At 32.0% G+C, this 14,671-nt stretch overlaps 1 protein-coding gene across 1 annotated transcript; it reads left to right on the top strand.

Moving 5' to 3' along the window:
- The first annotated feature begins 5,743 nt into the window (after nt 1–5,743).
- LOC105785455 (uncharacterized) lies at nt 5,744–13,805 on the top strand. The gene is made up of 9 exons (XM_012611549.2): nt 5,744–6,307; nt 8,263–8,403; nt 9,110–9,490; nt 9,744–9,848; nt 10,763–10,903; nt 11,903–12,106; nt 12,221–12,313; nt 12,486–12,597; nt 13,506–13,805. The coding sequence occupies exons 1-9, from the start codon at nt 5,825–5,827 to the stop codon at nt 13,547–13,549; spliced, it is 1,704 nt and encodes a 567-aa protein (XP_012467003.1). The 5' UTR covers nt 5,744–5,824; the 3' UTR covers nt 13,550–13,805.
- The last annotated feature ends 866 nt before the right edge of the window (nt 13,806–14,671 follow it).

Genomic DNA, 14,671 nt, shown 5'->3' with positions numbered 1-14,671 from the left:
CTCATCAATTTAATATGCCAAATGCACACACACACACACACACACACACACACACACACACACACACACACACACACACACACACACACACACACACACACACACACACACACATATACTTTTCAACTACATATAACAGATGCATATATATATTTATCAACCACCTACGCTGAATATATGCACAACCTCTTCAAACACTTAAATCTGAACATTCACATAATTTAAACAGATTCACTGGCGCTTAGCCTGCTAGGCTTAAAACCTAATTCAGTACACCGGCAATTAGCCTGCTAGACGTAAAGTCCGAAATATTTCACCGGCATTAAGCCTGCTAGACGTAAAGTCTGAAACATTTCACCGGTATCAAGCCTGCTAGACGTAAAGTCTGAATCATCTTACTTTCAAACTATACATGTCTATAAAATCCATGCATTAAAATTCAGCTCAAATATAAATCTTTGAAACACATGGATATATAAATCCCAATCATCAAATCTAACTTTAATAATTCAATAATTCAACCGGAACATATTTATATATATAACCTCATACTTTAGATTCCACTACTAATATCATAAGATTTAACTTATAATATACTATGTACCTTTAACATTCAATTCCACATATACCTATATAATTTCATATACCATTTCAATACAAAATCTTATACATGTACATATATACATATTCGAATCTAACAAACATATATATTATTCTATACTTATATTCAAACAAGAACTTATACTGTATACTCATACATATTCAATTTAAAATATATATATGTATAAATATAATTTCATACTTATACTCAATATAAGTATTTATTCATAAGTATACATTCTTATTCGCTCCAAATTATACAAATATTTTATACTAAATTCACACCTTATTCACACATACATGTATATGTTCGAATATATCTCATACCTATGTAATTCCATACCTAAATTCAATACAACAAAATTTTCATGTATATACATGTATATTAGAATATAATTTATACATACATATATGTTCATACCTAAATTTATTACAAGGACGTTTATATGCATATTTGCATATTCATAGTCATTCGAACCTAACACATATATATATACATAATTTCATACTTTCAATTCAATTTTTATACTTTTAAATTTAAATCGACAAAAATACAATTGATATACATACACATATACTGATTTAATAAAATTAAATAGCTAATAAACTTACCCCGGACAATGAAAAATTGAAACCGGGCAATTAGTCGACGACTTTAGTTTTTCCCCGATCTAACTCCGATTTCTTTGGTTCTTGATCTAAACATATTCAAAATGAGCTAGATTAAATATTATTATATTCAATTTAGTCCAAAAACACATAAATGAGAAAATTACCATTTTGCCCCTAGCATTTACACTTTTTGTAATTTAGCCCCTATTGCATAAAACACAAAATACACAAAATATTATTATTTACACTTTTTGTCCACACTATACAAGGGCCGAATATCCCTAGTTCTCATAAAAGTCCACATATTTAATTTATTTCACATTTTAGTCCCTCAAAAATTTAATTTCATAATTTAGCCCTAATTACTCAATTTCACCAAAAATTCAAAGACAAAACATATTAATCTTTCACCCATCTTTCACATTTCATCATCAACTATCAAAAATCTCAAACATTCATCAACGGCATATCTAAAAATCATCATCAAATTCTAAAATTAAAGCATGAGTCTTATAGTACACAAAGCAACGATCTCAAAAACGTAAAAATTATCAAAAACTGAAATCAATCCATACCTTAATCTAGCTTTGGAAGTGTCGAACATTCAAAAAGCCATGGATGAGTTCTTCTCTTCCACATTCGGCTTTCAAAGATGATAAAAATAATCTTTTCTTAACTTATTTTAACTAATATATATTATAATTACTAAATGACTAAATTAACCTTAAATAAATAAATTATAAAACATATAACATAAGGTTAAACTTGTCAAATGCCGCCCACTATAAGCTCTTTTGGTCTTATTGCTTATTAAATCCTCATACTTTAAAAGACAACAACATTCAGGTACTTTTAAAAGTTGACCCCTAAATTTTTATTTTACGCGATTAAGCCCTTTTTATCAAATTGAGCACTCAAACGATCAAATTTTCATACGAAATTTTCACACATAGTAATTCACATACTGAAAATACTAAAAATAATTTTAAAATATTTTTCTGACGGATTTGTGGTCCCGAAACCGCTATGTCATATTAGGGTCAAAATTGGGCTGTTACACACGTGTACTATGTATTATGTGTAAGTTGGTGAAATGTGTCTGCATGGTATTGTGTGTTATATCTAATTTGGCAAAGTGTTTCCGCCAGAGAACTCTGGATGACATTTTAGCGTATTGTGTCTGTACGATAGAGTCTTATGAAAAAGTCTGTTTTTCTTATTGGTATTAATGCTTGTTGATTAACGGTATTCTTATGTCTATTTTTGGAACTTGCTAAGTTCAATTAAACTTATTCTGTTACTTTTCCTTTTCAGGCATGTTGATAATAGAAGAGGAATCGATTGAAGGGGACTACGCCAGAGCTGCGGTTGTGAGTGAGCCACTTGCTTGTTTTTGTATCATGCATGACTATTTTGGCGGTGGCATATAGATCTGTTTTGTAATCAACTTATGTAATTATCTGTGTCTTTTGCATTGTTTCTGTTTTAAAAAGAGAATTGCCCCTTACTTTGAAAGTATGGGCCACACTCTAGTGATTTCCTGTTTATGAGATCATCATTTATATGTATATGCCAAAGGTGGATAGTGGATAGATAATAGATTTTTCTTTTAAATTCCGAATAAATTTCTTTAAAAATGCATTACGAAATGAAAGAAAAATAATATTTTTTAACTAAAAGGGAAATCTTCATAACTGTTTTTCTAAAAATCTAGGTTAAGTCGAAAGGTTTGAATTTGTCGGTCACCCTAGTCCGTTGGGCGGTTTGTCTGACTGAATGTTTTACGCCATGTTTTCTTGATGGGCTAAGGGGTGTTACAGTGTATCCTTTCCAACACCGTACAAGGGAACTTTCTTGAAATGATGCTAAAAACAATATTATGAGATGATCCTATCTATCTCTTGAAATGAAAAAAAAACGAATATTCAAACAAAAAAGGTTAAGTATGATTTTTGATCTCACAACTAGACCTGATCATGGGTCGATCGATTCGGGCCGGGACAATGCAAAAATTTATGCCCATTTTCTAGGCTCGGGCCCGACCCATAAAAATGGTCTTAAAATTCTGCCCAAGCTCAACCCAAATTAAAAATGTTAAATCTGAGCTCAACTCGACCGTAAAAATTAATTTTTTTAGATTATTTTTTTATATAAAAACAAATTTAAAAAATATAATACATCAAATACACTAAAAACATTAAAATAAATGTTTCCCAACAAATTGAAAATAAATTAAAAAAAGTCCTTATACTTAAATAACACTAAGATAATTGCAACTTAGCAAGTAAATGCCTCTAAAACAGTAGCAAAATTAACAATAAAATAAGAGTTATACAATATCCAAATAATAACAACAAAATAGTAACGATACAATAGTGAGATGGCAACAAAACAACAACAAAAAAGAAAGTTTAGGTTGATTCAGGCAGAGCCAAGTTCGAGAAAAAAAATTCTACTCAAGGCACAACCCGTTTAGAAAACGGGCATTATTTTCTATCCAAATCCATTTTTAGACTTATATTTTTATCTAAACCCTCTCATTTTTTGAGTAGGTCTTCGAGTCTGAATGAGTAATCCAACCCATAATCAGGTCTACTCATAACTCCAATATCGAAATTTGCTCCACCCTTAACTAAAATATAATCTAATTACTTATAAAAAAAAAAAAAAGCAACAGGATCAATGGCGCAAGCAAATTAAAGAAAGAAATTGAATTTTGTTTTTCTTTCCAAAGTCAAAACATGGAACCACCCTTCCCCTCCAATTTTCAGTTTTTAAACTGGAAATTAATTTCTAGTGGTATACCCTATACAATTTCTTAAAGGTAAATTAAATATTTATTTAAATACAATATAAGGGATAAAATTTAATTCGGTTAAATTCTAATTAATATTTTTATAAATAATATATAAATAAAAATAAAATTATCTTAAAATCTAAAAGCATTGCAGGTGAAATTGCTACTCTTGTATCCAAATCTTCCAAGTGACTCTATATTTTTATTTATTTTTCACATTTTGGATTTATATCGCATCTACATAAAAATTAAACAATAAACGAAAAAATTAGTAGCATCGTGTCTAAAAAATATTAAAATAAAACAAATAAATATATCAGTTTGACGCACAATCAAGATTGTAGGTGGTGTGAAGAACCACTAATGATAAGGGTTTTAAAGGGATTGAGGTGATATTTGAGTAAAATTTAAGTTGCAAATTCTGTCTTGTAGCTTTGACTTTAAAAAAAGAAGTATTTATAAGTGAAAAAAGCTTGAATATGCCTCTTATTGCATGATTGTCTTATTAGTAGAGTCTAATTTAGATATAAATTAAAGTATAATTTAGATATATCTTGTTGTGACCAACTTCATAATTGGTGGACTTGAGTATTTAAGAATAGTAATGGAATTTCAACAAAAAAAAAGAGAAAGAATGGTAATGGAATTAGATTTAATATGATGGTTGTCAAACTCTTTACATCGTGCAGGATGTACATGCATGAGAGCCGTAGGAGGTACCTAGGCAGGGGTATAACAAGTGTAAGTAATTGGTCAGACTATATGTATGGTCTTTGTACTATACGATCATTTATTTAATCCTTCCACTAGAATTAATCATTTGTTTTTTTTATTTTTAATATGTACATTTATGGTTTTAGACTAATTTTTTCATCAATTTCTTTAAATAATTTGGCATAATTTATAAAAAGAGGAAACTATGTATAAATTTAAGGGCAAATTGCACCAATAGTCATTAAATTATGGATAAGTTTTTTTGTCACTTAATTAAAAAAGTTATAATTTGATCACTGAATTATTCAAAAATTTTTATTTAAGTCATTGAACTATTAAAAAGTTTTTATTTAAGTTATTTGGCAATTATGTTAATTTTTTAAAAAAGTTTGAGCTCCAAGTAATAATTTGACAATTGGTATGTTGGATCAACACTCATTGGCGAGAAGAAGAATAGTTTGAATTTTGATTCACAATTCGTGATGTCTAGAACTATTTCATAAAAAAAAAACTGAACTATAGAAGGTAAAAAAGAGAGCTTTTAATTGGTTCAGTACGAATAAAAAAAGTCATATAACATCGATTTTAACAGCCCAGTAACTTAAATAAAACTTTTAAATAATTTAGTAACCAAATTATAATTTTTTAATTAAGTGATTAAAATAAAATTTACCCGCATTTTATTGAACTATATAAAATACTAAGGCTACATTACCGCATGTTTGAAAAACCATATCAAATTTTTTGACATAATTAATGGAAAAAATATATCAGGATTGAAAATACATATTTAAAAAAAAAAAAAAACCAAAGAGATTAGATATAATCCAATTATAATAGAAGGACTAAGTCTAACAAAATGCATAATAGAAGGACCTTTATATAAAATTTGACCTAAATAACTTGATTGCCTCTACTAACGTTACATCCCAGTAAATCCAGCCACGTAAGCGGTTCCACCATACCGGATCCCACCTGACCGCACCCAACCACTCACTCTTCCCCTTCAACAACATCATTCATTGCTCGAAGATCTGCAGAACAAAACTCTTCTATTTCATTTTTTTCATTAGCAAAAAAAGCCTATCTTAAAACAAAGCGATGGCCGACCCCATCGAACCATCAACGTCATCGAGCGACCCGAATTCGATTCCAATACCGACCGCTATCCTACACCCGCGACGCGAGCCTTTCGAGCACGGTCTCCTAACAATCCAGAAGCTCATATTCAACGATCCCGTCCAAGCATTAACCCCTCTAAAGCAAAAATTCGCATCCCCCTCAACTCAACGAGTCGACTCGGCGGCCCTCGCTGAGTTGCTACAGATCTCATTCGACCATTCGCGTCTCGTCCTTGAAACTCTCGCTTCTGTCCTCCACTCGGAATCCGACCCGCTCGTAACCGCCCTGCCGGATGATGTCGACTCCATTGGTGCCGATTTGCGTGATCTGATCCTGTTTTTGTATATTCAATCGTATAAGAGGCTTTTGCCGCGCTCGCACAAGGACTCCGCTGCGGTTGCCGATGTCTGGCCTTCCATGTCAGCATTCGATGGTTACTTGTCGGCCCTTTCGCCTTTGCAGGTGAGGAGCCTGACCCTTCGCTATCCCTTTTTTTTTTCTTTTTTGGTGAAATGTGTTTTTTTTTAATTGAATTTGTGGTTATTGGAACTTAGGTGGTTATTGATTTAATTTCAATGTCGTTTTATACAATTATGGTAGATTGATGGTTACTTTTAGGAAAATAAACGCATTTGATTCTGTGGGCTTATAAAATTCACGAAATGTTGACTCTTGGTCGGCATTGGGAAAGAACTAATGTGATTCTATGTTTTGACTAACGGAAAGATGTCTTCGAGGATTTAATCTTTTAGATAACTGAGGCTATGTTTGGTTTTGGAAATAGGATGCAAAATCTTTTAGTAAACTAAAGGCAATAATATTTTTGAAGTATTAATTTAACTTTCGGATGCCAGCAATGCGTGATATATGTTTATATGGAACAATTATGTGTGAGTTTGCTTAACATTTTACCATTATTTTTTTTTGATAAAATAGGATTTTGTTTTAATTTTTTTTAAGTTTTCAAATTCCATTTGGTTGATGTTTTTGTCGCTTGCTTTTTGAAGCAAAAAGGATGTGCAATGCATACTTCTTGAACAATGCATATATAAAAACAACAATTTTAATAAATTAAAGTTAAAATACAATTGCCAATGAGGCCTTGGCCCAGATGGCAAAGGCAGAGGCCTTGGGTCCTGAATACCCAGGTTTGAGACTTACCATGCGTAATTATATGCGTAGGTGTCTGTGTCCCATCTGTGCAGTTGTCGTGTGAGTTTTAGTCAAGTTTCTTAGCTTTCGTATAATTATATGCGTGGTGTCCGAGTCCCATCATGTGCAGTTGTCATGTGTGAGTTTTAGTCCAGTTTCTTAGCTTTAGTATGGATTGTACCAGTTCTTAGTCTGTTTGTGCTGTAATGATTCGATTCTACTTTGTGGTAACTTGGGTAGTCCGTTGTAATAGTTTGATGCTTGTGGTTACTTGGACATGTATTTGTACCTTGAATGTACTTGTTACACTTAAAAAAAAAAGTTAAAATACAATTGATTTTGCAAGTAAACTGCACGGGTATGCCTTTATGTAGAAAATTATATGTTGGCGTTGCATTTTAGTTATATTCATTTTAATAAATTATTAAGTTGCTCAATTATTTACTTTTTTTAATACTAACTTTTAGGAGGTGAAAGACAAATAGAGGAAAATAAGTTGTAATCATAAAATAACAACCAAATAGATCATAAATCATTCAGCTAAAGGCAAAAAAAAAAACCCCAAATAGACCATTAGAAAAGAAAAAGAAAGCTGCAAAAGTGATAAATAAAAGGAAGCATAAGTTTAAAATTATAGTATTCATTTTGTTTGGTTGTACTGTTTGTTTTCTTAATTTAATTCTTCATCCAAAGCATTGTTGCATTTAACCTTAAGAAGTTGGGATGGGTGTTGGACACAAATAATCATTAATTTAGCCAAACCCAAATAGATCATTAGAAAGAAAAAAGCAAGTAGCAGAAGTGATAACTAAGAGGGAGCATAAGTTTAAAATTATAGTCTGCTGTATTTGGTTATACTATTTGTTTTCTTATTTTTAGATGTACGGAATGTATTGTTGCACTTTTAAGCCTAAGAAGATGAGATGGGACCTGGGTACAAACATAATGAATAGAGATGCAGTGTTTTGAATTGCTTAGTTTGATTGTTCATGTTTTTATTTTTTCCCTCTCCTTGCTGCTTTAAGATTTCTATAATATATGACTAATTTAGCTGGCACTGTGTCTGGGAAGATTATTATTAGTATTTCAGATAATGGGAGCATTTGTTAAATGATCCGGCTATTTATCTCATTAATACGGATGTCACCATTCTGTTAATATTTGTGATGGTTATAGATCTATTTGCTGTTCAAAGTTAATGGCTTTAGACTCTTAATTTGTGGTGATACACACTTAGACTTACTGTCTGGTTCTTCTCTTTGTAGCTTGTCCGCAGCAACAGCCGCCGATATATGCCATCACAAGCTGATGAAGAGGCCCACCAGCTGTCCTATCTACAAAAGCACTTGGCTAATATTCTCTCTCTTCTGTCAGAGCATGTGGAGGGGGAAAGTGAAGAGTCTCTGGTTTGTAGTACTGCTTCTTGCTGTATGTAGTTTGGCGTGTTCTTTTTGATCTTGTGGGTTTTTGTTCTGTATTTCTGAATACAATCAAAACTGAGCCAGTTGAAGTATAAGCTGAGGATTACAATTTCTTTTTCAGTTTCACAATGATCTTTTGTTGCATTTTAATTATTGCTATCTTTGTAGTTCATATGTGAATGCAATTTTATAATTCAGCATGTTGTAACTTTAGTTTCAGAGGACAAAAGGTGAAAACACGGTAGAATAATTTTAGTGGTTGCACTTAGTAGAGTCAAACATTCATGTATAATAGTATTGAGCTGGGATGTAAATCTGGCTGTTTATACAATGTCCTTATGTCGCTTATGTTCTAGTTTTTGAAGGCATTACCTAGTTTGTCTTACTGATAACTTGGCAAGAGGCCTAGTTTGCATTAAGAATGGTTTGCACTAAAACATTGGTTTATTTTAGTGCTCGACCTGTTTTTATGATGCAAGAAAATTGGGGGCCTCATTTGCATGACTAAAACATTGTAATATTTTGCTTTGTTGGGTTCTCTTTGATCTCCCTCTTTGTTACCAGACTGTCCTATCTTACTATGTATTCTTGATTGGTCCTTCTCATTGTTGTGTATCTTACTACATTTCCGTTCTTTTTGTGCTTGTTATTTGCTTCTATGGCTTTGCTCATTTAAGTACTGTTCCTTCAGGTTTTAACCATGGAAGGGTTTGAGCACCTTGGTTTCCTGATTCAATTTGGTGATAAGGGATCAGGAGGAGTTCCTTTAAGCCAAGCTGCTCCATTTTTTGCTAATTCAGATCCAGACATGCCTGCTGCACCTGTTCCAGTATCACAAGTTCATGATTGGCTTCTGCAGACTATAGCTTCTTCTTTGGAGTCTATTACTGAAAAAGTTTCTGCAAAAGAAAACGGTTCTCCTAGTGGCTCTGACCAGGATATTGCTATGGCTGATGCTAGTCCAAGTTCTGCCAAAGCCTCACCTAGTGCGAGGAGTCCGTGTTTTGTTGAGGGAGTCTCTAAATCATCTTATGTAAAGCAGGCATCTGACCTTAAAAGTTCTTCCGTAAAGGTTAGGTTATGTTTGCATTGTGATTTCATGAAACGTGATTTTTTTCATGGGGTATTTGCTGTGTACTTTAACAATCCCTGAAAGTTGTTGGCATAACTTAGCATGCACCTTTCCTCAAAATTGAAGGTTCCAATAATTATTGTTTGATATCCAATTATTCCAACAACTTTTATTAATTTCATGATGATTATTTGATATTTATGTACTTTGTGGCATAAAACTCCTCTAACTTTACATGATTTTATAATTTCAGGTTATTAATTGCCATGATTCAACTATTTACATTTTAGCACCTTTGAGATATGCCATTATTTATGGATGCTCAGATGCTACTATAGTTCTTGGAGCTGTTGGCAAGGTATCATTGCCTTTGTGCTGTTAGCTATTTGCATTGCATTAATTTTGGAACCAGTGGAAACATTCTCTTCTACTATAATAAAGATTTTGGATACAGATTTGTTTTCCTCTTTTTACACAGTATTGGTATTTGAATTGTTGAACATATCTCTGGTGAGATTTGTTTTGATGTTTCTTCTTTAGTGTTATTCTTATTCACTGTTCTACTGACTGGAAAATGTCCTTCACTGTTAAAGAAGTTACCCAATTGTTTCTTTTTTACCAATGAGACTCAATCAAAAGGTGATCAAGCACCTTACTGTTCGATTCCTTATGTTTTTACTTTTAGTATAGGGCTCTGGTCTATCTTTCCTTTAATCTTCCCTTCACCCGTGAGTAATCTATGAATTGTTCATGGTTGGAATGTCTGTAGGTGTACCATAAAGACATTGATACTCTCTTTTCAAAATTCTATCATCTACTGTCAGTTAGTCCTTTTTTTTAATTCATACGTAACTTGAGTGTCTGAACTTCCAAAAGAATAGCCTCTCTTTATCCTTCATTTGTATAAACTGCAATATGGACATGCACGTGCACACAATCAGTTTATATTTCTAAAATTTTTTAAATCAGTAACATATATTTTCTTTCCCCATATGATACTTGCATATGTCATCTTTGTGTAAAGTCAAATTTTGCTGATGGTTCTAGTTATGGTTTTCTATATTATTCTTTACCGTTTGCAATGATTCCTCTTCTATGGGAACACTTTATATGCTTTTCCCCCCTCCCTTTTCATATTTTATTTTTACTTACTGTACTCCCTTTAAAACAATCAACCTGATGTCTACACCCCATAACTGTTGATCTATCAGGTCAAGTATGATATGCATTCATTCACGGTTGAATATAACATGATCTTTTTTATTATTGCAGGCTGTAAGAGTTGAACACTGTGAACGTGTTCATGTGATTATAGCAGCGAAACGAGTCTGCATTGCCAATTGTCGTGAGTGTGTATTCTTTTTGGGAGTGAACCAACGTCCCCTTTTTGTTGGCGATAACCACAAACTACAGGTTAGTGAACCAACCACTTTGTAGTGCAATGGGAATTTGATGTAATCACACTTGAGTTTTGTGGTGAGAATTACAAAAATAAAAAAGATACTTGATCAGGGAAAGAAATTCAATTAGGTTTAGTTTTATGTCGGCCAAGATATAATTTTTCACCGTCTGTAGAGAATTATTAACGAAATATCTTGTTAATCTTGGAACAAGTTGTGTTACAGTAGCAGTTCAGGAGTTAACTTAAGCATCCATTAACAAATAATTGAAGTGTGATCAAGTTAAAAATCTTTTGGTGATTACTATAGTCAGTTGTCTATATGCTGGATATGGGGCCACATGCCTGTAGTGCCTTACATGTTGGGGAGAATGTTATGAAGGTTATTATAACAACTTGGTCATTCTTAGTAACCACAACTGACAGAAAAATTACTTTGTAGCTAAACTTCTGTGATTTTTCATGCATATTGTATAAACTATGGTATTTGAATACTTGTTTGAGCTCACTGGTTTGCTTTTGGCATTTGATTTCTTTGTAGTATCATCATAGGTCAACTATTGTTGCTGTCTAATCCATGCTATGTGTTAGCTTGTAATGATTATATATATTGGCCACTGGGGGTGGTGGGGATTTTCTTCTGGTCATTTTAATGCAAATCGTTGCTATCGGCCTATCATTATGATAGTATAGACAGTATATAGAATATTAAGGTTTTCAAGGGATATGTTCCTCAAAGATTTGGTTTTAGCATATCTAATATCTAATGATGCTGCAAAATAGAATAGGAATTCTTCCAGATCAGTGGAGGAGAGCGCCCCAAGAAGGCATTCCTTGTTTCTTTCTGGTAGATATGGACCCTTACAAATCATTGGTTAATCTTTAATGACATTTTTTACTTTTTAGTTCCATCTTGCTATTATATGAGTTGGTTTTTGGGTGTAATCACCAGCATGAACTTCAATAGAAAGGAAGACTGACGGTTTGGATATTGTTTTCTTAAATTTTATCAGGTGGCACCATATAATACGTACTACTCCCAGTTGGAGGAGCACTTGACTGAAGTTGGCATTGTGTCAACTATCAATAGATGGGATGAAGCTTTGTCGATTAGTGTGATTGATCCACACGATTCATTATCTCACCCTGCAGGTGTTTCTGATGCTCAATCTGAGTCAGCTACATGCCTAGATCCTGATCAGTTAACGAATTTCCTGGTAAGCTTTGGTGTATTTCATAGCTTAGCTTCAGGTATTCTGCATCTTTCTTTCCTTTACCTTTTTTATTATTTGATATTGTTCATACATGACATAAGCATTTTCTTAACACAGATTCCAAACTGGTTTGAAAATGAATCTACTGGATCGACAAAGGATAACCCGTTCCCATTACCTGATGCGTACATGACATCTCAACAGAGAAATGTAAATGCAATAAGCCTAAATGAGGATGATAAACTTTGACTTTATAGTTTGAGTTGTATTTTACCTGCAAGATAGAAACAATGTCGTGTATAAAGAATTAGTGATTGGCTTTATTAATCTTTCTAATTTTGGATTAAAATGATTTTTGTTTTCTTCCTAATGTTATCAACAGCAAAAGAATTTAAGTGAGATAAAGCAAATGTTGAGAGAAGCTCCCCTTGAAGAAAATTGGAAAAGAGAACTATCCAGTGCTCTTCATGTGTACTTCAAAGACTGGTTATATGGTAAATCCATCATCTCTATCTTTTTTGTTAAGTTCATCTTTACGTTTCCATATGTGGTGGTTTTCATTATTGTTTATTCACGGTTATAGTTGTTTACTGTTCTCTATTTTCTAGTTAAGAGTAATTTTGATTATAGGATGCTATATGGTAAAGATTATAGGTCCGATGATGGCTTTTGTCCTTGTACTATGCTTAATTTGGGGATTTAGTCATTGTATATATTTTTGTACGTTAGTCATTGTAGTTTAATTTGCATAATTTGGTCTTCCATTGTAATGTTATTTTTTAGTCCAAATCAGTAATACCATTACAAGATATTCAATTAGTTGGCTGATTTGGACAATTTTAAAAACTCAAAATTCCTATCATTTAAGAGGTGAAACTATCTCTATTAAAATAGTATTTTCACTAATTTATTTTAAAAAGAATTCCAGCTCAACCTCATGATTTAGATTCTTTTTTTGGTTCTCTTTCCCAAAAAATCTACACTAGCTGACTAACAGAATCTTTTAAAGGTGTTAGTGATTTGAACTAAGGCATAACATTAATAATAATAGGAAGATCAACTTATGTGAAATTGAAGTACATAGATTAACTCTTCAAGTTGTGTAGGGATGGAAACCATAATTTGATCATTCTTGAAAATTCAAAAATAAAAATAGGTTCATGTAGCTGAAGATGATATTTTCTAACCGGACAATGGGTATTTTCCTTTTTGATTTCTTACTAGGTTTCTGTAAATTATACTCCATTCTTTCCATTTGATTTCTAATGATTTTACCCTTACCTGATTTTCTTTTGGCTCTCTGAATTTTAAGCAAAACTTAGGGTGGGATATACCTAAATTAGGAAATCAACTGACTTATCTGATGTCACTGAACATTGGTTTGTGGATAATAATATGACAGCTTCTGGAAATATTCGTCAACTGTACTGCCTACAAGGTGACTGATATACCTCAGGGTCTCACACTGCATGTTCTGACGAGTTATAGAAGAATGGTTTACGGTTTTTGTTTCGGTTTAAACCCATTTTGGCAGTTCCTCATATAAAATTTCTGTAAGGTAGAAGAGGGAATTGAGAATCAGCCCATGTAATTGAGAACAGCACATAAGTTTTATGGATTGGCTCATGTGCACATAGTGCTTTTCTCAAATGTAATATTCTTTTTTTGATAAAAAAGAAAAGAAATAATTTATTTTCTGTAATATTTGTTATCTTTGATCTATCTCTGTTAGTTTAAATTCTGAAATTTCGTTTTTGTCCTTTCCTTTTGGTTTGAGCTCTTTTGCTCCTAATTTAGGCTTTGATGCTGTAAAAACTGGATCGGATCTGAATTGAAGACATCGAGTCTTCTGAATCGGTTAAGATTCCATCAGCCTAATAGATTAAACCCGTAATTGGAAGTTTCACCATTTTGACTTTTAATTTGGGTTTTTTTCAGATATCAAATCCAACTATTTGTTTAAGCAAACAAAATAATATTTGACAATATATTTGTAAAATCCAAAATTTATTCTACTTTCTTTATAAGCAAAGAAAGGGGCATGAACAGGATTTGATAACAGACCTAATTTTACTAAAAAGCTAATTAATTGTTTTAGCCTCTCAAAATTAAATAATAATAATTTGCCACCCAATCTCTTTGTATACATGTCATATTTATATCATTATATTTTTCATAGTTTATTTTAGTGATTAAATTTAAAGAACTAACTATTTGTTTTTGTGGTACTTGCGCGGTGCTTTAATTCATAACATAATTTAGATAATTTATTATAATGGTTCATTTAAAAATACTAAGTGTTTGTGTCATGTTTTATTTTAATTTTTGCGTAAAGTATTAACAAATTTATGTAATTTTAAAGCATCACTAATTTATTTTATCTAGATTTTGATATGTTTGTGTAATTGAGTTGTGCTCCTTTTGCTTTCATAATATGACATGTTTTACTCTCTTTTTTTCTACTTTTTCTGTCTTCGTTCTATAATTTGTATATATATATATATATATATATATATTAATATTAATTAAATTTTAATTCTAAACTTATTTAAAATTGAATTATTATAC

This window comes from Gossypium raimondii, chromosome 1 (assembly GCF_025698545.1).
Source record: "Gossypium raimondii isolate GPD5lz chromosome 1, ASM2569854v1, whole genome shotgun sequence".
Classification (NCBI taxonomy): Eukaryota; Viridiplantae; Streptophyta; class Magnoliopsida; order Malvales; family Malvaceae; genus Gossypium; species Gossypium raimondii.
This window is presented reverse-complemented; position numbering and strand designations above follow the sequence as displayed.